Here is a 23,324-nt window from a genome sequence, read left to right on the forward strand (position 1 = left end):
TTTTTCACATTTAGAACTTTAATCTATCAGGAATTTATGTTTATGATGGTAAGAGCCTTTTTTCACATCAACAATAGTAGTATTTACTATATAGTTCATCTTTTATCCATTGATTTGAAATGCCTTATCTAATTAAGAAATAAAGGTTTATATAAGTACTTTTCTGTTTCCAGGTTGTCTATTCATTCCCAGACTTTGACTCTTCATTCATCAAGAAATTTCCAAAATTGCATTTCACATAAGAAATACCTTTATAAGAAATGAAATAGAAATTTGTTAATGTCATAAAAATACCAATTGTAGACTGAAATAAATGTTCACTTTAATATTTATCACACAAATGTTTACTTACATTTATCTGAAAATTATAAGAGGACAATTTGTGCGGTATATTCATATTACTATCCATGTAAGAACAATACATATAATTATTTATTCAACTACGTCAGGATAACACACGTGGTTTTCATTTAAGATTCTCAGAAAGAGACATCATATAAGAAAAATGAATATCCTAAGATTATTAACAATATAAATAAAAATTATTTCTAAATGTCTTACATTTAACAACTTTGAATCATACTTACATTCTAATATTTCCCCAAATCATAAATTACAATAAGGGTCACTGTCAGGGTGAAAATATCTTATTTTAAAAGCTTTTTTTTAAATACGTTACTATGCTTCAATATCATCTGATTTATTCTTGGCACATGTGGCATCTTGGAAAAGTAAAAATATACTGCCAATTTTATGTGTTGTGCAGGTATAAAAGAAAGAACACAGTTCAGGGGTAGAGAGACCTGTGTTCAATTACCAGCTTTGTCCTGTTGTGTGAAGCTAGTCAATTACCTCTTGGTGCTAGAACCAGGATTAAATTAAATAATGCATATTTTAAATGTATAGCATGGATAATCAATGAATGATATCCTTTCCCTAATGTATTTCCATTTTATTCACACTGTAGCAACAGCAAAATACCACAGTCTTATATTGTATTACAGTTTGAATTTTTTTTTAAAAAATTGGGAACTTAAAAAATAATATTAATGTGTTCTGAAAAATAACACTTTTAGTAAATAAGGAAATCCTTCGGGAAAAGTAAATATTTTCTAATAAAAATGCCTACTGTACTCTGATATTTTAAAAAATTCCTAAAATAAGATAAAAATGGTCAATGGTTAAGGACTTTTGGTTTTCTTTTGTGCTACTGATATAAAAATAATGGCTATATTTAAGGCTTATTAAGTGATTGTAGTTGCCCTGAACCAAATCTATATTCTTGGTGTTGTACTGTTAGTTGAAACAGACCTACTGCTTTGAACGACCATCACAGAGAATTCTCATGATATTCTATATTTGAACCAATCTTGGTCTCTATCTGACTCTCTGGTTCATTTGGTGGCATTTGACAGTTCAGCTCATCTGCATTAAGGATGACTCTTATACACAATCACAAATCTCTTTTTCTAATGTTAAATACATGGTGCTTGGGAGAAATGGGATTCCTGAAAAGGAAATTTATATTGTCACAAGCATAGACTATTCTATATAGCAATGCTTATATCCCTATTCTTCTATCTTTTTATTTCCTACCCTAACCACCTGACAAATCTTCCTTCCAAATCTGACTCAAAAACCCTAACAGGAAATTTTCCTAACTAAACTTCACATCCCTCCCTTTATGTCCCTTATGTTTAAATGCAATTTATATAAACATCAACTTGTATATATTATTATTCATGTTTCATGTGCCTTCAATTTCCAGCTATAATGTCTCTGACTTTTGAAGCTTCCATGGTGCTGTGAATGTATGTACATGACTGTGTTTATTTGTGGGTGTGTGTGTATGTGTGTGTGTGTGTATGAATAAAAAGCTAAAAATTCTGGGTGTCTGCAGGGTAGAAAAAGTTACATAATTTGACAGAAAAAAAACCTTCCTAATATTAAAAAGATCTGATTTCCAAAGCATCTTCAGCTTGGTTTTAGACATGTCAATAATAAAATAAAAATTCAGTGGAAAAAATGTTTAAAAAACCTTTAATACTCCAAAAGGCTTTTTAATAAATGATTATTAAGAGCACCAAATCAAAACATTTTACTGAATAGTAGTTTAACCTTTCCTATAACTTAGGAATGTAGACTTGTTTTCATTCAAGACAAACAATACTGAACAGGAATAGGTGTTGTGAATCAGGATAAAAAAGGCCATTCATTCTAGATCAATATCTAATGGACATTTTGCAATTAATTTGAAAATCCTTCTGTGGTACAGACACATTATGTTAGGTAAAAGAATAGTTTATATCAAGATGTAATAGATCTCTGTAGTTTTGATACTGTAAAATATGACAATACTGAAGTTGCTATTTAAGAAGAAAATTTTTGTTTATAATAGCTGTTAGTAATAAAATAGGATATAATAAAAATTATTCTCAATATGTGTATTTTCAAATTTTCCTGACAGTGTCCTTCTAAGAAATCTGACAATTTGTTATTAGATTACACACATTTGATTTTCATTTTTATGATTGAAAATATTACTTGCATAATAACAGACAACAATAAATAGTAGCTTTTTTACTGAAGTACTCTGCAATTGATATTTAAAGCTTTGCAATAAAACAAAATTCATTATAATTTTTCATAAGTTAAATTATATAGCATATAATGTATGCTACAATTACAAACAAAATAAATAAAATGAAGGAGGCTTAAATAATTCTAGACAATAACCATGGGATGTTTTGGCTGTCATTCTAAATGATTAGATTTTACATGTTTATATTGAATTCTAATGTATTTTGAACCCCAAAACCTTTATCTTAAAATAATATACTAAAAAAATCAAGTTTACCATGTAAACACAAGGCTCTAGATGCCTTTTTTCACGGGTCACCTAGGAAATAAAATAAGAAAAATGGGCAAGGAAAGTTCTTTCTGGTGTTACAAAATGCCTCTTCGTGTCCCTTTATATACTTATGGCATTTTTAGAGCACAAATTATGATAGCTTTGGCAAATTATAAGCTTATTTAAGTGATAACTTACTTGGAAGAAAAAAAATTAAACTAAAACTTTCCTCTTTTGGGCTTATTCATTCTCAATCTTTTTCCCCCTCTAATATACAACAGTGGTATAAAAGCACTTTTGAAATGCACACTATTAACCATTTTAAACAGCACAAAATGAATTGGATTAATGTATACAGTTAATCAAAATAGATTGTAGGCATAGATACTAGGGTGAGGTCCTCGAATTTGTTACACGCAGGGCTAAACTTGCAAGAGATCTCAGGGCAAAAGTAGATACTTTGTGACATATCCCAGCTTTTGAAATATAGTTAGAAGCCAATCGAAAAAGCCTTTCAGCACCAAAGGTATTGAAATGCCCAGGGAGCACTTTCTCAACCAGACCTCTGTCCACTAATTCTATTAGACGTTCACAAGATCCAACATAGTCACTTATCCTGCTGTATGGGAGCCAGTCAATCAGTGATCCATCATATACAACATCGCCACTGAAGAGAATCTTTCGGTCTTTGTCATGTAAGCAAATACTGCCTCTGGAGTGACCTGGCATGTGCATAACAGTGAGTTGTCTGTCACCAAGGTTGATCACATCCCCTACAAATGGAAACAGAATTTACAGATAAATATGTTTGTATACTTGACTTCAAACATTTACAAAACACAAGTACTTCAAGTGGTTTTAGGAAAATTGGGAAGGATAACACTCATTCTACTTTTGTTCCATACAAACTATATTTCTGAATGATGATTTAAAAATAAATGGTTTACATTTAATTACTGTTCGCTAGACCAGTATTTCCCCAAGTGAGTAATGTAGAACACTGCTTCTGCAAGTCATTATGATAAAGAAGATGATTCTGTGGTCAAATAATTTTGGAACTGTTGCTTCTAAGAAAATTAACCATCTCTCTTTTTTGTAAGGCTTTTAGAGTTTTTAGTATACCAGTGAATACTGTAGAAATACATAAGGTGAGTACAGGTGTACAATTTCTCAGACTTATTTGTTCATGAAACGTTTACATTTCAGAACAGCCCACAGTACCACTATCCTGTTGGCACAATTCATAAATGTTGTTCTAGTGAATTGTATAACCTTTTGTCCCTTGTTGGTTTACCCTATGGGCATTAGGGCTAGAGGAATTGGTACATATGATGATGCTTTGGCTAATGCTATTGGTATAATAAATTACTCTTTGTTTTTGACCCAGAAACCTCATGTCCTCTTTCAGAATCCATTAAACCATGGCAGGCTAACTTGAAAGTAGGATAAAATTTCAGACTCACTACAGTTATTCAGAATGGGGAGCAAATGGAGCTATATGGATACAAAATTGCTGTTTCACTGGAATTAAACCAATACTCACTTGAAGTAAAACATGATAAGGTAAAATGTTCATATTATAATCTCTAGTGAAAACACTACAGAAAGAAAATTATAAAAATATAGCTAAGAAGTCAGTAGAGGAATTAAATGGTGTAATAATCAGGATTGGTTAAAAATAAAAGGAAACCATAAAGAAGAGATTAAGGGCTGGGGCTGTTGCTCAGTGGTAGAGCGCTTGCCTAGCATGTGTGAGGCCCTGGGTTCAATCCTCAGCACCACATAAAAATAAATGAATAAAATAAAGCTATTTAAATAAAAAAGAAGAGATTTTTAAAAGAAATGAGACATAACAAATAAAACAGCAGACCTAAAACCCAACTGTATCAATAATTTCATTAAGCATGAATGGGATAAACACTCTATAATTATGGTCAGAAATCATCAGATTGGGTTAAAAATAAAGAGATATATACAATTAACAAAAGAGGAGCTAGAAAGCCAAAGACAAAATCAGTTGAACAAGCTACACCATATGCATATTAATTCAAGTGGCTATATTAGTATAAGACAAAATAGCTTTTTTTAATCTTTATTTTATTTATTTATTTATTTATTTTTACGTGGTGCTGAGGATCGAACCCAGGGCCTCGCACATGCTAGGTGAGTGCTCCACCACTGAGCCACAACCCCAGCCCTGACAAAATAGATTTTTAACATAAGAAATGCTCCGGAGAACAAGTATATTTTTATGAGGATATAAATCAGGTAAATATATTTTAAAAGAATAAATGTATATGCACATAAAACATAGAACAAAAATGCATGAAGGAAAATCTGACAGAACTGAAATAAGAATATGATTCAATAATCATACTTGGAGAGTTCAATATTCCTCTCCCTGAGTAAAACATACATAACAAATAAATAGAAAATAGATAAGGATACAAAAGACCCAAACAACTCCCTTCAATTAACTTCACCTAATTGACATATATAAAATACTTCACTTCAACATAGTGAAGTACACATTATTTTCAATTGTACATTGAATATTCACAAGGACATCAATGAAGTTTTGAAAAATTTAAAAGGAATAAACCATATGAAGTTATGTTCTCTGACACATATAATTAAAATTATGAAAACTAGAAATAATGAACCTAATTTATAATTTTTTTGTTTTTTGCAGTACTAGGAATTGAACTTAGGTCTTAGTGCATGCTAAAAGAACTCTAAACTGTAACAGAAGCCCTTTTTATTTTTTATTTTGAAACAGGGTCTTGCTAAGTTGCCCAGGTTGGTCTGGAACTTGTGATCTCCTGCCTCAGTCTCCTAGGTAGCTGGGATCACATATGTGCACCATGGCATCCAGCCTATAATATATTTTGGATAACAAAAAAAGCCATAATTAAAATAGAAATATGAAAGAATACGTGAAATATCCACATAAATTAGATATCATAATTCTACCAAATTTATGAAATAAAAAATTAGAAAATTAGAAAAAATATGGATTAAACTAGGTAAAAATAAAACATCAAAATGTATGGAATATAGTTAAGCAGTATTTAGAAGAAAATTGCTTTAGATGCTTATTTTCTAAGCAATAAATGCTAAAATCAATAACCAAAGTAACTATCTTAATTAGATATGAAAAGAAAAGCAAATCAGACATGAAATATTAAGTAACAAATAATAAAGAGTGCAGCAAAAATAAACGAAATAGGAAATATATCACTACAGAAAAAAATAATGAAACCAATAATTTCATTCTATTCAAAGGGAGAGATATACTGTCACTATTACAATCAATATCATTAAGATGGTAGTTTAACCCATTTTTTCCATTGCTCAACTGTCTAACAGTGTTTAAAATTCTGAGCCAATATGGTAGCTACAAACCACAGGCAACTAATAGCACTTGAGGCTAGTACAACAAAGAAATTAATTTTTTATTTTAAAATCTAAAATTTGTATTTAGATAGTCACATGTGGCTTATAGCTACTATAATGCTCAGTACAGATTCAATACAATATCAACCAAAACATTCACATATTTGTTTGAAAAGATTGAAAATCTGACTATAAATTTACATAAGATGCAAACAACTTACAATAACCAATTATTATGAAATAGAAAAATAAATTTGAAAGACTTCTAAGACCTAATTTCAAGATGTTCAATACACTACAGTAGGTAATATGTCAATGGCTAAATGACAGACATTACTCTCACATACTCAAGCAAGAAGGCAGATTCCAGAAGTAGACACCCAAAATAGGGTCAATAGAGTTTTGACAAAGTTGAAGGCAATTCAACCCAAGGTAATGCAGTGGGTAAGAGGACAGTCTTCATTAAACTAAATTAGCATATTTTGGATATCTGTGAGCAAACGAAAGTGAACTTCTCAACTTCCACCTCATGATATTCACAAAAATTAACTCAAAAGAGGTCATAAACATAAATTTGAGAGTTCATAGGAAAGGAAAACAAAAATTTTTGCAATCTTAGGCTATACATGGATATAACACAAATAACGTGAATCATAAGGAAAAAATCACTGATTAGCCTTCATCTAAGTTATAAACTTCCTATTGAAATATTGCCACCAATAAAATAAAAAAGTGAGCCCACATACTGAGATAAAATATTATATGTATATTTGATATATTTTACATATTATACACATATCAGCAGTATTGGGGATTTATACCTCAATAATAAAAAAACCTCAATTCTTAAAAAAGAGGAAAGATCTTAATAGATCTTTTACAAAGAAGATCTGATAGCAAATAAGTATCTGAAAAGATGTTCAACATCATTAGTCATTAGGGAAATGCAAATTGGATCCCACTGAAACATTACACATTCTCATCAGAATAGCTAAATACAAAAGAACTAACAAAGTCAAGCATTGGCAAGAATATGGAAAATTGGAACTTCCATAGGCTGTACCTGGGCATGTAAAATGGTATAAATACTTTGGAAAACAGTTTGGCACATTCTTAAAAAATTAACTTACATTTATCACATACAACTCAGGAATTCTATTTCTAGGTGTGTACCCAGGGAAATGAAAACATGTGTCCCACAGACAGATTTGTACACAAACTCTCATGGCAACATCATTTATAATAGCCCAAAATTAGAAAAATTCAAATTTCATTCAACAGGTGCATAAATAAATGAAGTTTTGTATCTTTACAGTAATAGAAAGAAATGAACTATGAATACATACAACAACATGCATGAATCTCTTATACTTCACGTGAAAGGCAAAGAGGAAGATACAAAGACTATGTATTACATAACTGTATTTCCTGAGAATTTTCAGAAAATCAAAACTATAGTGACACAAAATTATCATTAGGCCAGAGGTGAGAGCAGTTTCTGGTTTGATAGATCCAGGATAGTTTGGAAAGAAGCAAGAGGAAATTTTTTAAGGTGATGAAAGCATTTTCAAACGTGATTGTGCTTATAACTATGTAAATGTAAACATTTCCTAAAACTCATCAAACTATACACTAAAAATGGGAGCAATGGTGGTGGACTAAAATATTATTTATTATTATATATATTATTTCTATTTATTATATATAATGTTATTTATATAATGTATTATAATTTGTATAATTATTATATAATTTATGATTTATATATTACTTGTTATATATTATTTATTATTATATAATAAAATATTATTTATTAAATATTATTATTAATTATTTGATTTTGAAGTGCCATTTGTAAAAAGTAAAGCTTTAAAAAAGGATATAATAAGTGGAAACAATTCAATTGCTCACCAACTGGTGAATGGGTAAATAAAATGTTGGATACTCATAAAAAAAACATTATTTGGTAATAAAAAGAAATGAAGTACTGATTCATACTCTAATGTGGATAAACCCTGAAATCATTTAACTAACTGAAAGAAAGCAGGCACAAATGTCCACACATTGTATGGTTCCATTTATATGAAATTTCCAGAACAGACAAGTCTGGGGTGGGGTTAGGACTTAGAGATTTATTGGGGGGGGTGGGTAAAGAGATTCATGGGGGCAGGGCATGGGAGACAGTGGAGGCCAAATGGTATGGTGCTAATTTTGGGGGGTAAGGAAAATGTTCTAAAATTGATTATGATGACAGATGCACAACTCTGTCACTATATTTAAAGCCACTGAACTGTGTTAAATGGGTGAACTGTACACAAATTATATCTAAATAAAGCTATTAAAAAGAGATACAATAGAATTGATTGCAAAAAAATCAATAATTTTTTATATCTTCAAATTCATTTTCTAAATATGTTGAGTACTTCTGGCTTCTGCTTTGCAAGCCCATGGATGCACATTTTTTCTTCTATGAATTCCAGAGCAAAGGAATTCCTTGTTATTTGAATATCATTAGTATTTAAAAAAAAAAGAAAAGCTAACCAAAAATAGGAACTAAAATTTTATAATAAATAGTAGGAAAGTGGTTGAAATTTCATTTTAAAAAGTTACTAAATTACTTAACAGTAAAGAGCCATTTTGGTAGTTCGCTAATCAATCTTGCCTAGCGTTCCAAGTAATATTAAATTTAATAATAATCTTTTAGTGATTTTTATTTTCTTTCTTTCTTTCTTTTTTTGGTCATATAGAGGATCTTTTGGGCAAAACCATTCTAGCCTTCATTAACTTTCCAAAGGGTCTTTCTAAATACTTTAGACTTCTAATTATTTGATTTTGAAGTGACATTTGTGCCACTGTTTATATCACCTTGCCTTTCTTCTATCTTGAACCTGATCTAGCTCTTCAACAGTGCTTCTCAAAGCATTGTCTGAAGACCAGTAAGTCCAGCAGCCATAGTAGAGATAGTAGTTTTCCATGTATTTTTCCTTCTTGTTCTTCTTTTCTTTTAAATGCATGATATAGTTTGAAAAGCAATTAAACCTCGATTTCTAGGATTTGACTGTGACGTTTGTTGGACATACACATTCTTAGTCCCAGTCCAGAGTTCTTAAATCAGTCTCCTAGAGAAGAGTCTCTGGAATCTGAATGCTGAACAAGAAACTTCTTTCATTATCAGGAAGTTGGGAAGCAATGAACTATACCAGTTGTTACCAAATGTTAAATGTGTGGCCAAACCATCGGTAGGAATTGTTAAAACCATGAGCACTGGGTACTGGCCCCAGTTTCTGGTTTAATAGATCCAGTGTATAACATGAAGAATCTGCACAAGTTATCAGATAGCAGCACTGAGGCTGTTCAGTTCAGAACCACACTTTGAGAACTACTAGTTAGCCAGCATTGCCTATTCAGTGATGACAACACCTGAAGAAGGATCAAGTGGAAGCAGTGTATCACTATAATTATACTATACAATTGTATGTGATGTAACTCCAAAAAATAATCTCTCTCTCAAATTGTGCTATGCAGACCCACTTCATCAGCATCACCTGGGATTTATGTTAACAATAAGGTTTCTTTTGTCCCATACCAGTCCTATAGTATCTGAAGTTTATGGCCTTAGGGTTGAGAAATTGCTATTTTAAAATAAGCTCCTCAAATGGTTGTTTTGCAAACCGAATTCAAGGAACATGGGCATATCTAAAGACTTTTTAAAGAGATGATTCCAAACAATGTATAGCCACAGGAATAAAGACTTTGAAATACGTTTGGTTCTGGTCATACTTCCAGGGCAAGAGAGCAAGAAGCAAGGACCCCCACATCTATCTGGGGTAGCTGAAATCTATTTCAGAATGCAAAAAAAAAAAAAAAAAAAAAAAAAGCCTCATTTGCTGCTTCTTCTTCATCATCTTCTCTGGTCCCTGTATCACTTTAAGATGGTGATTTCATGGTGTCCTCTCTCAAGAACTAGTGCCGCAGTCTGGCTGGGCACAATCAGGAGCCACTTGTCAAAAGAAACTAACTTTATTTTTAGAACCACACACGCCAAACAAAACAGCCTCTCAGGAAAAACCCTCAGAGCCCCAACTGCCACCACCGGCTTTCCACAAGCCTCTCTCTCCAACCCAAGCCTCTCTCTCCACCTCCCACAATCCTCCTGCTCTTGAGGCCGATTGGCTGGGTCACATGGGCGGAGCCAAAAAAGTCCCCCAATGAGCAGCTCCGTGGTCTGAAAGGGCAGGGAAACAGCTCAATGAGCATCACCACAGAGGAGCCAATCAGCTAGATGTTGCTGGGGCCGCTGTGAGCCAATCATCAGCCGGCAGCTGGAAGTTTGCTGGCAGCTGGAAGTTTGCTGGGGCCCCTTCGGCTGTGGCCCCTTCCGCTGTGGCCCCTTCCGCTGTGGCTCTCAACAAACTAGAGTGACCTAGAAAATGTATCACATGTGCAATTGATGCAGCTGTCCAGATCCCAGTCATATTAGACATCTCTTGATGTCTCAAGTGACTATTCACATCATGACATGTCATCCTTTGTCTTTTTTAATTTCAGTTTTTACTTAAAAAATGTGTAAATATTTGAAATAAAATGTTTAGGTCTTAAAATGTAAGAAAATTTTTTTGCCCTATTCTCTATTACTGACAATTTTGCTTTCAAAAGCAAACAATTTTAACAATTTAAGTCATTTCAACCAACTCTTCCTGATATACTTATTACCAAATAATTATCCTCCATTTCTTGGCTTACCAATTACATATGCTGTACTGATTTCATGTATGTATTATTATTTCTTAGTTTCAAATTTCTATGTTACCTCTTGATTTTCATTATGATATTGAAGGATTTTTAGTTTTTTATTCCTCATATTCAATATACCATATCATCTTTACATGTGTATACATTTCTTACCTTCTCACCACACTCGGATGCACAAGAATTATAAGTTGACTGCTCTAATATGGAGCTCCCTATGCCTGGGGTACTGTCTTTGTCAGAGTATAATCCACTGTACCACCTTGATACTTTCTTGTGACAATCTTTTGTATTCAATTTACTGTTTTCTCTACTAGATGTCTTCCTCTTTCTTGTTTTTCTCCCTTATTTTGAAGGGGCTTATCCTGGTGGCTTCAATATGTGGGAAATAATATTTTGAAAACTTGATTGATAATGGGATAGATAATAAAGTTCTAGGATGATAATCATTGTCATTCAGATTTGTAGGCATTTTTTTTCTTTTCTAGCTCCAAAGCCATTCTAATCTGAATAAATAACACTTTTGTTTAAATTTCTGGAAGCTCATAGAATCTTATTTGATTCAAATATTCTGCAATATTATAGTAATATGTTTTGGCTTGGATATGTTTTTATTCATGGTACTTGAAATTCACATCTTTTAACTATGAAATACATTCTTGGATTACCTCTTTCTTTCCTATTTATTCTCCCTCACTTAATTTACTTTATCTCTACTTTTACTATCCCAATGTTGAATTTTCCAAACTGGTCCTCTACTTATTTAGTCTTTTTCTCACCTCGTTTACATTTTGCCTAACTGCTCTTCTGTATGTTTTCAACTTTGTCTTCTATATCTTCTACAAAGTAATTTCTGATGTATTACATTCCAAGAGCTCTTTGTGGATGTTGTTCTGTTGTTTATTGTAGCTTGGATATCTGGTATGAGCTAGCTCATCTTATCTCCCTAATGATACTGATAACAGCCCCCCACAAGTTGCTTTATGCTGTTTGTTTTAATATTTGATCTCATGTTACAGAATTTTCTCAGATTTTTCATAATGCTTGTTGCCTATTTAAGAACAGGGAATAAAAATGCTGCTTGAAGCACAATAATGAGGGCTAGTGAACTATGCTTCATATCAGAGAGAGCAGGTCAGAGATTACTTAAGAATTCCTCTACATGGGCATCTTCCTCTAGGAGTCAAATTCCTAGATAAGATTTTCCTAATTTCCTACCCTGCAGGTAAAGGCCTGGTTCTTGGACTTCTGGGCATCCAGTAGAGAAACACACACACACACACACACTCTCTCTCTCTCTCTCTCTCTCTCTCTCTCTCTCTCTCTCTCTCTCTCCTCTTTCTTATACCTTTTGTTTTTCACACTGAGTCCCTGAACTCAATAGAACTCAGCATCTCTCAATCAAGAAAGTTCTCTGTTTTACCATTCCCAGAGAATAGACTAACTGGATGAAGGTGGGGCATACACATAAGAAGGAAGGATTACAGAGTTTTAACAGCTTAAACTTCTTACAACCAATTTTACTTTAGGATTCCCTTTGCCCCCACTGAGGTACCAACTACTGCTAATTTCTGAGCCTTTTAAGGCATCTTTTGTGCAGACTGAATTGACTCTTGATTTTCCATTCCTGGCATGGTAAAAAAAAAAAAAAAAAAAAACTACTCAGTCACCACATCTACTTTCTAGCATCTAAAATAGTTCTCTTAGCCTATGTAAATTTATGCTTGAAACCAAAAATCATAATGTTTTAGTAGCAGTACTAGTGCAGCATTGGAAGGGAGCCAAATTAGATGTTATCTGTTCAATTTTCTACCTTTCTGGAATCTCTATGTTGTATTTTTCATCTCCCCAAATCATTTTAGTCTACTTGAAACCACTCCTCTGAGATAATATCTGGTGACTCTGGGAAAATTGTCTAAACACAATATAAAGGAGTAGAGATAATACCATGCATCTTATCTGATCATAATGGAATGAAACTGAAAATCAACCATAAATCATGCATCACTTGGAGAATGAACAATAGGTTACTGAATGATCAATGGGTTATAGAAGACATCAAGGAGGAAATTAAAAAATTCTTAGAGATAAATGAAAACACAGACACAACATATCGGAATCTATGGGACACACTGAAAGCAGTTCTAAGAGGAAAATTCATTGCCTGGAGTTCATTCCTTAAAAAAAGAAAAAACCAACAAATAAAATGATCTCATACTTCATCTCAAAATCCTAGAAAAAGAAGAGCAAAACAACAGCAAAAGAAGTAGAAGGCAAGAAATAATTAAAATCAGAGCTGAAACTAATGAAATCGAAACAAAAGAAGCAATTGAAAAAATTGACAACACTAAAAGTTGGTTCTTTGAAAAAATAAATAAAATCGACAGACCCTTAGCCATGCTAACGAAGAGAAGAAGAGAGAGAACTCAAATTACTAGCATACGGGATGAAAAAGGCAATATCACAACAGACACTTCAGAAATACAGAAGATAATCAGAAATTATTTTGAATCCTTATACTCCAATAAATTAGAAGATAGTGAAGGCATCGATAAATTTCTTAAGTCATATGATCTGCCCAGATTGAGTCAGGAGGATATAGACAACCTAAACAGACCAATATCAATTGAGGAAATAGAAGAAACCATCAAAAGACTACCAACTAAGAAAAGCCCAGGACCAGATGGGTATACAGCAGAGTTTTACAAAACCTTTAAAGAGGAACTAATACCAATACTTTTCAAGCTATTTCAGGAAATAGAAAAAGAGGGAGAACTTCCAAATTCATTCTACGAGGTCAACATCACCCTGATTCCTAAACCAGACAAAGACACTTCAAAGAAAGAAAACTTCAGACCAATATCTCTAATGAACCTAGATGCAAAAATCCTCAATAAAATTCTGGCGAATCGGATACAAAAACATATCAAAAAAATTGTGCACCATGATCAAGTAGGATTCATCCCTGGGATGCAAGGCTGGTTCAATATATGGAAATCAATAAATGTTATTCACCACATCAATAGACTTAAAAACAAGAACCATATGATCATCTCGATAGATGCGGAAAAAGCATTCAACAAAGTACAGCATCCCTTTATGTTCAAGACTCTAGAAAAACTAGGGATAACAGGAACATACCTCAATATTGTAGAAGCAATCTATGCTAAGCCTCAGGCTAGCATCATTCTGAATGGAGAAAAATTGAAGGCATTCCCTCTAAAATCTGGAACAAGACAGGGATGCCCTCTCTCACCACTTCTGTTCAACATAGTTCTCGAAACACTGGCCAGAGCAATTAGACAGACGAAAGAAATTAAAGGCATCAAAATAGGAAAAGAAGAACTTAAATTATCACTATTTGCAGCTGACATGATTCTATACCTAGCAGACCCAAAAGGCTCTACAAAGAAACTATTAGAGCTAATAAATGAATTCAGCAAAGTGGCAGGATATAAAATCAACACGCATAAATCAAAGGCATTCCTGTATATCAGCGACAAATCCTCTGAAATGGAAATGAGGACAACCACTCCATTCACAATATCTTCAAAAAAAATAAAATACTTGGGAATCAACCTAACAAAAGAGGTGAAAGGCTTATACAATGAAAACTACAGAACCCTAAAGAGAGAAATAGAAGAAGATCTTAGAAGATGGAAAAATATACCCTGTTCATGGATAGGCAGAACTAACATCATCAAAATGGCGATATTACCAAAAGTTCTCTATAGGTTTAATGCAATGCCAATCAAAATCCCAATGGCATTTCTTGCAGAAATAGAGAAAGCAATCATGAAATTCATATGGAAAAATAAAAGACCCAGAATAGCAAAAACAATGCTAAGCAGGAAGTGTGAATCAGGCGGTCTAGCGATACCAGACGTCAAACTATACTACAGAGCAATAGTAACAAAAACAGCATGGTACTGGTACCAAAACAGGTGGGTGGACCAATGGTACAGAATAGAGGACACAGAAACCAATCCACAAAACTGCAGCTATCTTATATTTGATAAAGGGGCTAAAAGCATGCAATGGAGGAAGGATAGCATCTTCAACAAATGGTGCTGGGAAAACTGGAAATCCATATGCAACAAAATGAAACTGAATCCCTTTCTCTTGCCATGCACAAAAGTTAACTCAAAATGGATCAAGGAGCTTGATATCAAATCAGAGACACGCCGTCTGATAGAAGAAAAAGTTGGCTATGATCTACATACTGTGGGGTCGGGCTCCAAATTCCTCAATAGGACACCCATAGCACAAGAGTTAATAACTAGAATTAACAAATGGGACTTACTCAAACTAAAAAGTTTTTTCTCAGCAAAAGAAACAATAAGAGAGGTAAATAGGGAGCCTACATCCTGGGAACAAATCTTTACTCCTCACACTTCAGATAGAGCCCTAATATCCAGAGTATACAAAGAACTCCAAAAATTAGACAATAAGAGAACAAACAACCCAATCAACAAATGGGCCAAGGACCTGAACAGACACTTCTCAGAGGAGGACATAAAATCAATCAACAAGTACATGAAAAAATGCTCACCATCTCTAGCAGTCAGAGAAATGCAAATCAAAACCACCCTAAGATACCATCTCACTCCAGTAAGATTGGCAGCCATTATGAAGTCAAACAACAAGTGCTGGCGAGGATGTGGGAAAAAGGGTACACTTGTACATTGCTGGTGGGACTGCAAATTGGTGCAGCCAATTTGGAAAGCAGTATGGAGATTTCTTGGAAAGCTGGGAATGGAACCACCATTTGACCCAGCTATTCCCCTTCTCGGTCTATTCCCTAAAGACCTAAAAAGAGCATGCTACAGGGACACTGCTACATCGATGTTCATAGCAGCACAATTCACAATAGCAAGACTGTGGAACCAACCCAGATGCCCTTCAATAAACGAATGGATAAAAAAAATGTGGCATTTATACACAATGGAGTATTAATCTGCATTAAAAAATGACAAAGTCATAGAATTTGCAGGGAAATGGATGGCATTAGAGCAGATTATGCTAAGTGAAGCTAGCCAATCCCTAAAAAACAAATGCCAAATGTCTTCTTTGATATAAGGAGAGTAACTAAGAACAGAGTAGGGAGGAAGAGCATGAGAAGAAGATTAACATTAAACAGGGATGAGAGGTGGGAGGGAAAGGGAGAGAGAAGGGAAATTGCATGGAAATGGAAGGAGACCCTCAGGGTTATACAAAAGTACATACAAGAGGAAGTGAGGGGAAAGGGAAAAATAATACAAGGGGGAGAAATTAATGACATTAGAGGGGGTAGAGAGTGAAGTGGGGAGGGGAGGGGAGGGGAGGGGGGATAGTAGAGGATAGGAAAGGCAGCAGAATACAACAGACACTAGTATGGCAATATGTAAATCAATTGCATGTGTAACTGATGTGATTCTGCAATCTGTATACGGGGTAAAAATGGGAGTTCATAACCCACTTGAATCAAAGTGTGAAATATGATATATCAAGAACTATGTAATGTTTTGAACAACCAACAATAAAAATTAAAAAAAAAAAAGAGAGGGCAATTTCAACAAAAAAAAAAAAAAAGAAAAGAAAATTGTCTAAACACATACAATGGAGACAAAAAAGCCAGAACTTGAATCACATGAATATTGAAAAAAAAATAGGCAACATGATGTCTGCCCGTTCAAGATCTAGCACTATCTTCTCACAGGAAAATATCATTTCATTATTAATAAGGCAAGCTGTTTTTTCATCAAAGATAATGCACTGGATGACGTGGCTGTTCTCTCCTTGTCCTCCTGTCCCTCATTTATAAGTCTGCTTTGGGGTTAGAGATTCAGTGAACAGATTTATGCTTCTCCATAAAAGGTAATCATCAATTCACTAAATGAAATGTAATAAATTATTTCAGCCACTTTGTGTTCTAACCAAAGTAATGAAGACTATATGCTGTTGAGTATGTACTGTGTATGTGTGTGTGCATCTGTACATGGCTTTTTAATATAAGTATTTTATATCTCCTTCTAGGTATCTGGATTATGTTAATAGCAAGTTAACAGGCCTCATCCTCTAGAAGAGACAGGAAATTAATATTCCTGAGAAGTGAGGAAATTAGATAGTACTTGAGAAGATGAGGCATCCTGCTCTTAATGAAAAACAACTTTTGATAACACAGTACTACCACCTTCAAAGTGTTTGTAAATATTAAGCTTTCTTTTCACACCTTCAAAGCTTTAAAGCACCACACAAGTGGCTAGAAGGCCCTTTGCAGCTCCAAAAATGGCAGGATTCTACCATCAATTGGGATTCAGGAAACCTGGGTTCCCGTACAAGTTCCTTCCCAAAATGTCAAGGAGACCTTGGGAATAGTGTTCAGGTCTGTGTAGATCCTCTCTTCATCTATAAAACAATAATCCCTACCATTCTTTCGCCCTTGAGAATCTGAATATCCACCAACTGCTTGGAAATGCTACCTCTAAAAGTATCAATTCTATCAAAGAAATATAATGATTAAAAGTATATTTAATATAAATAATTTTTTCATCTAAAATTGTCAGATAATGTAAGACTCTTACCTAACAGGTTTTGTTTTTTAAATACTCAGATTTAAAACTTTAAGTAGACTTTTGGGAGGAGGATGAGACATAGAGTTTTACAATTTTTTTAATATTACAAATGATCAAGATATCATCTGTAAGAAAAACTGATTTTTGTAAAACATTTTATTATCTGCTGTATTGTTTAGTCTTATAGTTAGCTTCACTGTAGTGCAAAACTGGATATTCTTCATAAAGGCATGTTTCAATAGACTAAATAGACAATTAAAATGATAAGATAGAAAGGAAAAAAGGGACTTTCACATTCTGCTTAGAATTATCATAATTCTTGGTATGATTTATGGTATGTTCTTCATGCTTTGATCTATTGTGCCTTGGTTCAAATCCTAGCTTTTATCACCATCTCGCTAGGCAAAACATTTAATCGGGGATTGGTTACCTGTTTTCAAATACGTAGTGAGGCTAAAATTCTTCTAAATAGAAGAGAAATATACCAAATATGCTGTTGTGGCTCAGTTCCTGTGTGGAAAGAGTAGGGCCCCTATCTTGTTTTATTCCATGAATTTCTCTCTGAAACCGCATCGTCTTTCATAACCAAAGATGACCAAGGCCATCTATTTATTATTCCACATACTTCACCCCATAGGAAACAAAGCTTATTAATCTTTCTCAGGCATCGCTGTCAAGCAGACCAGATATCTGACATTACATAAGCTAGACATATTCTATTTTATGTTCACTATCAAGCTTTTTCTCTAGTGAGGCAACATCAAGAAAAGAAACCAATCTGAAAGATAAAAATGAATGCGCAGATTGGAATCACTGCTCTGATGGTTTTCTAAGCCTACAGGTGGTAACTGTTCATACCAGGTGGTGACTGAGCAAATTAAGTCAGCAGTTCTCAAAAGCACAAAGTGCGACATGTACTCTTCGTGAGGCGTTATTCCTTAAAAGTCTACTTGCTATAAAATCCTGGAAATGTCAGACGGGTTCTCAGGGGGAAAGAAAGGGAAATCCCTGGTCACCGGTCTCTGTAGTGTTACTACTGCAACAGACACAGGAAACTGACTAGGGGGTGGTGCCAGCTTTCAATCGAGTACTCTGAATCACTACACTGTACCAGAGCTACTGTCTACTGACAGAGAAGGCTGCGATGGCCTCGGCACTGATGTAGTGGGCTTTTACCCTGGGAAGGGTAAGACAGAAGGGATGTGTCTGCGATGTACCCAAACAATCCCACTATGGCCACGCAATTTTGCAATACGCAGTACTCGGACAGTCTCTCCCCAATCCCCTCCCTTAACGCGATCGCGTGCCCGTGGGGGCCTATTACCATCCTGCAGAATGAGGGTGGGCTGCACCGCCTGCACTCGGAACTGCCTGGCCCTCCAGCCGGGGCTGGGCGCCCGCACCACCTCGCTGTCGGAAAGCCAGGTCACGGTCTCAAAGTTGTCCCCGCGAGCCAGGGCCTCGGCCTCAGCGTGGTGCACGGCCACCTGGTCGAACTGGTACAGACCGCCGGAGTGGTCGAAGTGCACGTGGGTGGCCACAGCCAGAAGCGGCCGGGGCGCCGCATCCTCTTTGGCCCCGCAGTCCTGCAAGAGGCCGGAGGAATACAGGTACTCCGGGAGGCTGCGCAACCCCAGGCCGGTATCGATCACTACGTCCTGCTCGGAGCCACGCACCAGCCAGATATTGGCGCGGTTGCCGGACTCATAGAAGCGTTCTTGAATCCAGAAGATGCCATCGCCCAGAGATTTGTGGGCGTACCACTCGAGCGCCGACATGCTGGGCAGGGGTGCGGCTAGGCAGGGTGGGTGTAGGCGTGTGTGCCTCCTACAGGCTGTCCAGACACTGGGCGCTGCGGCTGTTTGAAGCCCTCTACCCGCAGCCGAGGAGGAGGTGCAGAGCGAGGGGGCGGGGATACGGGTGGCGCAGGGTGGGGGTGGGGAGGCAGGAGGACAAGCACAGACGCTGTTGGGAGAGTCCGCTCCAGCACCCTCCTGCTTGGTCCGCAGAGTGCAGAGGCTGCGCGCCCCCGCCGAGATGCGGGAATTATCGAAGCTCCAGCAGCCGCAGCAGCGGAAAACGTTAACGCAGGGGTCACTGCAGCGAACTGGACACCCAGAAGGCGACACTTTCTCCACTCTAGGGGTCTGACTGCAGTCTTTGAGCAATGCGTGGGAAGTGCCGGGCTTGGCTCTCCGCTCCCTTACACCCCCGCCCACAGGTTGGCTGTGCTGCGCACTCGCAGCCGGCGCGGAAAGAGTTGGACCAAGCCTGTTGGGTGATGACTACGGCGCCTGCCAAGGGCTAAAAAGCTCTTTCCTAAGGGGCGGGGCCTGTCTGGAATGGGCGGAGCTAGCTGTAGGCTCCGAACGCGCTCTGGGGCCGCGTGGAGAGCGGTGTGTGCTTCTCCAAGGTGGAACCTGCGGCACTGGAGCGCTGGCGTCCGCTGCTTGCCGGCCGGCACTTTGGCGCACAGTTTTGCCCAAACCTCGAGAATAAGTGATCAGGTAACAGAGGAAGCTATCCAGGACTTGGAAGGGAGGTAGAGAGTAGAGGGGAGTTAAAGAGGCACATGGAGAAGGTGGCAGGGGTGGGGGAGTGGGTCAGGGGCAAAAATTAATTAAAGCGCCTCTGGAATGAGGCGTTGGAAGATAGCTTTACCATTTTTTCTCCTGGTTTTTTTCAGTCTTTTAAAGTCGTCCCTTCTAGATCTTACATAGATTTCTCATCCTGGAACTGTTCGCAGTGAGTTACAAGGGAATTTATGCTCTTACAGATAGGAGGAGACTGATGCAAAACCGGTGATTTATTTAGGCATTGGTCATTGCTGCATATTGCAGCTAAGGACAGAGACTCGTTTATCTGTTTTCTTAATTGTTGGCAACTTCTTTGTTTCATGGGAAGGAAGGTTGTTAATATGGTTTTTTAAAAAAATGAAATTCTATATACCATTCCATTTCGGAGAGGTTCGTTGTCCACTCTTGGAAGAGAGTAAAGAAAGTTGGTAGAAAAGCTCAATTAAGGAAAGGTGTAGTACCTTGTGAGGACGGGAAAAGTGGATAATGACTGGGTGTGGCCTTTTCAGCCACACAAATCAGCTCCTCTTACTAACTTCTGGTCCAGGTCCCCCCCCCCCCCCCGCCCCCAGCTGTTGAAACATCTACTTAGATCTACTTAGTCTGCAGAAATTCTCTTGAGAATTTGACTAACCTCCCTGCTTAGACGGGAAAAAGTAATAAGAGACCCATGAGAAGTATTATAAAACATAATTATACAAACATTTATTGGGGCAACTAATAATAAGCCTGGGTGGAAAGAAAGGTGTACTGTCCTTCCCTACATTCCCAAAGTCTTTGGTGGGGGATGTGGCCCTAGTATTTTGCTAATCTAGGTAGAGGTTATCCAGTTACTTAGCTGGTGACTAAGCACAAGTCCCTGAGCTAGATGATGTGTGAACAGAATTTTTGTGAAAAGATCATGATCTGGATTCTCAAGAATTTGAGGGAAAATATTATTTGTACACAAACCCTTGCAATGTAAGGCAGTATGTGATATGTATCACAGAAGAAGTAAAAATGAGGTGCTGTAAGGAAACAGAAGAAGGGATTATTGAGGAGTGGCATTTGTGATGTCAGGGCCTTTTCAACAGAGAAATACAGTGCTCTCTGTAGTGAGGTATTCTTCCTCTAAACTGGAGGGGACCACTAGAGGTGAAATGGAACAAAATCTGTACTAGAATATGAGCTCAACAGTAAGTCTACACATAGTTAGATGACTTTTGCCAGACTCTGCTTAGCCATGGGGCATAAAAAGGTGAATAAGTCTCCAAGGAGGCCTTCACATTTACAGTCCCTCTGTATCCACTTCAGCCTGGATATTCTTTCATACTTCTGTGCATGGGCTCTTTCCCTCACTTTTGTCAGGTTTTTGTTCAAATATTAGTGAATACGACAGAAGTTCTTCAGCTACCCTTTCCACAGTAGCATCCATGTTTCCTGCTTTACTTTTCTTCACCTACTTATCACTTCCTGACATTTTCTAGGATTTATTTTATTTTATTTTTGCCATTTCCCATACTGGGCTATGAGCTCCATGAGAGCAAATATTTTATTTTGTTCACTACTATATTCCTAATACACAGAAGATGACTTGACACAGAGAATGTGCAATAAAGACATGGTGAATAGATATTGAGACTCTTCCTGGGAAGACAGACTAGGATCAACAATTACAACATGATTATAAAAAGGACCTAACAAGGAGGGTAGTACTTGGGAAGCCCAGAGAAAAGAGGGATAGGGTGGAGGAAATGGTCACAAGGTGTCATTTGCATGATATCTTAAAAGATGCTAGGGCTTGTTGAGGTGGATGTGGTAGGAAAGGTACTCTAGGCAGAACACTGCATGCAAAAGCTGGCATAGCTAGTGTATGATGCATGTGGTAAGAGGCAGAAAGTTAGACTTCAAAGCTCTGTTGATTAAGGAGAATGACATGACAACATTTGTATTGTAGAAAGATAACTGGAGAGTACATTGAGAGGGGGTGTCTGGCTATGGGAAGTTTATTCGTTGTATTTTAGAGGTCTAGATGAGAGATGCTGAGGGCCTACAGTAAAGCAGAGGTGACAGAAAGGGAACGAAGTAGAGAGAATACACAGCAAGTAATCATCTACTATTAGATGAGATCAAAGGTGATAGGGCCAGAGCAGGAATGACCATGACCATCAGCCTCCTGACTGGAGCAGTTTAGGAGGCATTCATGGAAAAGATACTGAGACCTAACTTTCACTGCTCTAGCTTCCATCTGTTTGTATATTTATTCAACTATAGCTATTATGTAAAGGAACTGTGTATGACATGGGAAATAGTCCATTTTAGTCACAGCCATAACTCATAACATTTTAGAGATGGGACAATTTCAGAGATAACTCATTCTCTGCCAAGAGGTGGTTTTTATAGTGACTAGAATGGAGTTTTATATTCAGCTCTTGGTTATTTGAACTGTACCCATTTTCAAACCTTTCAGAACAAATTCTGAGCAGGAATTTTCAGGAGGCATCCTGAAATGAAAGAATGCTGCTGATTTCACATTTTAAAATTGAGTCTGTTTTGCAGTTACTAATTCACTTCATTGATGAAAGACACTCCTGGGATTAAAAAGGTTTTCAACAAGCTTAGACATGTGCTTCAGGCAGCATAATATAGATTAAGGGGCAATGAAAAGGTTTCCCGAGGCTTTAACTTATTCCTGCCTTTGATAGAAATTAATTTTGTTTCCTTAGATTATCGGATAACCTTTTAGGACCTTACTTTCCTTGTCTACAAAATGGAAGTTTTAATCTGCCATCCTTCTTAATTAATTTTACACATTGTAATATTCTGGGTTGCTTGAAAACCAGTGCCTAAACTCTGCCTTTAAGAGGTTCCGCTTTTATTGTTCTGGAGTGAAGCCCATGGCTGTTGTGTTTTGTTCTGTAAACTTTGAAGTTCAGGAAAATTTTAAACGGCTTGATAGTAAGCTGATTGAACTGTACTTCCATGGGAAGATTTTCTCATCAAATTATATAACATAAATAAATAGATTGGGAAGGCTTCACATTAATTGAGGAGAAATTGTTGTATATATAAATCATTATGCTAAACAGTGAGGGATATAAAATCTCCACTCTTAATATAGTCGAAGAAACCAACAACAAAAAAACATGAACATTTCTCCTTTGGAAAAGGCCCATTTAGTATCCCCCCCCCCCCCGCGCCTAGAATTGAGGAGTCTAT

The 23,324-nt window shown here is 36.3% G+C and overlaps 2 protein-coding genes across 2 annotated transcripts in view; one reads left to right on the forward strand and one right to left on the reverse strand.

The window, feature by feature from the left end:
* Positions 1 to 305: 305 nt before the first annotated feature.
* On the reverse strand, positions 306 to 19,832 carry Mblac2 (metallo-beta-lactamase domain containing 2). Its single transcript, XM_046428457.2, has 2 exons — positions 18,875 to 19,832; positions 306 to 3,624 (listed from the first exon to the last, which is right to left on the reverse strand). The coding sequence occupies exons 1-2, from the start codon at positions 19,326 to 19,328 to the stop codon at positions 3,239 to 3,241; spliced, it is 840 nt and encodes a 279-aa protein (XP_046284413.1). The 5' UTR covers positions 19,329 to 19,832; the 3' UTR covers positions 306 to 3,238.
* The window catches only part of Polr3g (RNA polymerase III subunit G), a 38,360-nt gene continuing 34,529 nt past the window's right edge, over positions 19,494 to 23,324 (forward strand). Inside the window, exon 1 of the mRNA XM_046428466.2 lies at positions 19,494 to 20,057. The gene's annotated coding sequence lies outside the window, so the exon portion shown is untranslated. The remainder of the gene's footprint in view (positions 20,058 to 23,324) is intronic.

The sequence above is a fragment of the Marmota monax genome, unplaced genomic scaffold (assembly GCF_021218885.2).
Source record: "Marmota monax isolate L192 unplaced genomic scaffold, Marmota_monax_Labrador192_F-V1.1 WCK01_AAM20220418_F8-fsc00018, whole genome shotgun sequence".
In the NCBI taxonomy this organism is placed as follows: Eukaryota; Metazoa; Chordata; class Mammalia; order Rodentia; family Sciuridae; genus Marmota; species Marmota monax.

Coding starts and splice junctions, on each gene's coding strand:
- Mblac2 (XM_046428457.2), bottom strand. CDS start 19,328: ATGTCGGCGCTCGAGTGGTACGCCCACAAATCTCTGGGCGATGGCATC. Junction 3,625..18,874: donor CACCCTCATTCTGCAGGATG/GTAATAGGCCCC, acceptor TTCCATTTGTAG/GGGATGTGATCAACCTTGGT.